Source organism: Alligator sinensis, unplaced genomic scaffold (genome assembly GCF_000455745.1).
Source record: "Alligator sinensis unplaced genomic scaffold, ASM45574v1 scaffold386_1, whole genome shotgun sequence".
NCBI classification, from domain to species: Eukaryota; Metazoa; Chordata; order Crocodylia; family Alligatoridae; genus Alligator; species Alligator sinensis.
Window position 1 is genome coordinate 286,755 of NW_005841996.1, and position 2,831 is coordinate 289,585.

The 2,831-nt window shown below is 37.3% G+C and overlaps 1 protein-coding gene across 7 annotated transcripts in view; it reads right to left on the reverse strand.

Moving 5' to 3' along the window:
* Positions 1-893: 893 nt before the first annotated feature.
* PDCD6 (programmed cell death 6) overlaps positions 894-2,831 on the reverse strand; it is a 16,142-nt gene continuing 14,204 nt past the window's right edge. For all 7 annotated transcript variants that reach the window (XM_014518909.2, XM_014518910.2, XM_025201478.1 and 4 more), the window contains one exon: positions 894-1,421. In XM_014518909.2, the coding sequence (XP_014374395.1) occupies positions 1,323-1,421 (99 nt within the window). In that variant the 3' untranslated portion in view covers positions 894-1,322. The remainder of the gene's footprint in view (positions 1,422-2,831) is intronic.

A 2,831-nucleotide genomic window follows, 5' to 3' on the forward strand; every position in this document is an offset into this window, starting at 1 on the left:
GAAAAATTAACTAGCTATGCATAAAACAACTTTTTTTACTTGTTTAACTGTTAAGTATAACTCTGTCCACTTTTTTTCTCATACACATTTTGTAACTGTTCAAGCAGGATTTTTTTTTTTTTTTTCCTGGAGTGGAAGATCAAGTATAGCCTTACTTAAAATCAAACCTCTGTACTGCTAACAACTAATCATCAAGTGACTCAAGGATCCTGGCATTCTCTGGTTTTAAACAAACATCTCAAATTCTCCGATTTAAAAAAAAAAAAAAAAATCCACACTTAAAATGAAGTGCCACTATTTATTTATTTTTTAAAGTACTGGTAGGTATCCAGATTGTTTTAAAATTGTAAATATATCTATAAAACATCGTGTTCCATTGACACACAATATAATGGAATATATTTTCAGTTTCTTCTATACATAAAATGTGTCAATGGAACACGATGTTTTATAGATATATTTACAATTTTAAAACAATCTGGATACCTACCAGTACCTCAATCCCTATAATAAAATAAAGGGCAGAGTACCTATACATTTTGGCATTTGATTTTTGGTTTATCATGGAAAATCAGAGCTCCCTCTGCCCCCTTCACTCACAGCAACACAGGTCCAGGCCCCTCACTGCCAAGCCACAGCCCTGCTGGAGGGTGCCTCCAATTGCAAGAGCACCCAAGCCCCAGCTACAGAAAAGCAGAGCATAGCGCCTGGCTCCCCCACAGGCAGCACAGCCAGAGCAGAATCTGCTTTAGGCATACTGCTTAGATACATTAACATAACATCATAATTTTGTATATACCATGGAATTCAAACTGCAACGATCTACCAGTTTAAAGCTGATAATACCCTTTACAGAAATAATCCTTTTATGAAAAATTAGACAGTACAGCAAGTTTGTAATAGTTTTAAATTCTGTATTAAAAATTAATACATTAAATCCTTATAAAAGTGTAAGGCACATGCAATCTATGGTGTGCAAATTGTGTCTGACCTTTACATCACTTTTACTAACAAGCATTATTTTAATTTGGCGTGTCTATAAAGTAATCTTGTTTCCCCATGCACACTACACTACCTGGGGAGAAAAGTTATGGCATTGCGTAATTTAAAGCTTGTGATAGGAAGGTGATATGGCCACTGCTGCTGGCAGAATATAAAATGAAATAGTCAGAGTACAGATTCTTAAAGTGATGACGCTTACAATTTCAGAGTGTGAAGCAAGTCATGTACAGTTATGATACAACAATAATCATTCAAGGGATAACTTGGCAATTCCAGTCTTCTCATTAGTAACAGCCAGTGATATTCTCATGTTGTCACTATCATACAATGCTGAAGACCATAGAAAGATACTGTTCATAAGACACCTGAATCCAGCCATCTTGATCAGTATCATAGCGCCTGAATATATCAGTCAATCTCTGTAAAGAAACACAGACTACGTTACAGGAAGGTATTCTTAAATGGTGTGTATCATATATATACGACCGGTTTCCAGCAATAAAAATGACTTTTTATTGAGCCCTCAGGATAATGCAAGTGAATCTAAATTCTTATACAAAGATTGCTCTCCCTATACATGCTCCAGCTTTTTCATCCTGTTGTGACACGCTGTACCATGTTTAATTACAGCTTGTAGCCTCTACATTTCAGGTAGCTGTGTCTACCAGCAAAGCTTTAGTACATAATAGCTAAGCAGTAAGAGGGCAGAATTACTTTTGTATTAAATAGACACTAAACTGAAAAATAAAAGAATGGGACATCATTGCACCAGATTGCCTTGCAAACATACACTTTCTCTGTTACAACCTTGATTAGTAATGGGCTCCATCGCATTTTTCTGTACACAGCCATGCATCAATTATCACCCTCCTATTTTTTATCCAGCATTATTATTAGCATGACAAATTCCATAAGCACATTTGCTGTGCCAATTTGAAAACTGAAATTGCATTTTAAATTAAAGTTCTACATTTAAGTGTGATTATATTTAAAAAACAATTATATTCTTACATGCTTATCTACTTAACTATAAAAATAGAAGCTTTTTCTACCTTTTACTTCAGTTGGGTTTACATGGCCAACATAACTAGGGGAGACTGACTGTAATAATCAACAACCAGCTGCCAGATCAGATTTTAATTTTATCACACCTGTGTAGCCACAAGTGAAGCTGCAGTGACAGAAACAGATGGGATGTGGCTAGAAAAATCATCACTGCCACTCCATAGGGGATGATCCCAAACTCAATTTTCATAGGCTACATTGCAGGGTTAGTGATAAAATAAGAAGGAACACACTTTTTTTTTTTAAACAAGTTTCTCTCTGAAGGGTAGAACATGGAAACACACAAGGACACATCATATTTCAGACAAAAATTATCTTAAAGGGAAAAGAGCCTAGACATGGAGGATCATCATTTTGGGCTTTATTACAATATAACCTAGATACCTTAACTGTGGCATGACTACATTGCACTAGGTACTATACAAGTGGAGCGAGGGTGGCAGCTACCAGAAATAAGGAAGTGATATATTAATGCTTTTTTGTCCCCTGTGCTATACAGGTTGGATTGACTGGGCAGTAGCAAAGAGAATTAGGGGCTTATCTTGCCTTCTTTCTTGGTCTATCTAGTTCAGAGGCAGGGAATTATTTCAGGTGGAGGACAGCTTAATGATGTTTGGTGAGCTTTCAAGGGCTGCATGGGTAGCCCCGCCCCCTGGTTGCTGTCTTGGGACCAGAAGTCCCACCCCTGACCATTGACTGTTACTGGAAGTCCCCTTGCCCCCCCCCCCCCCCATCTTTTTTTTTGGGGGGGGGGGGGGTTGTCT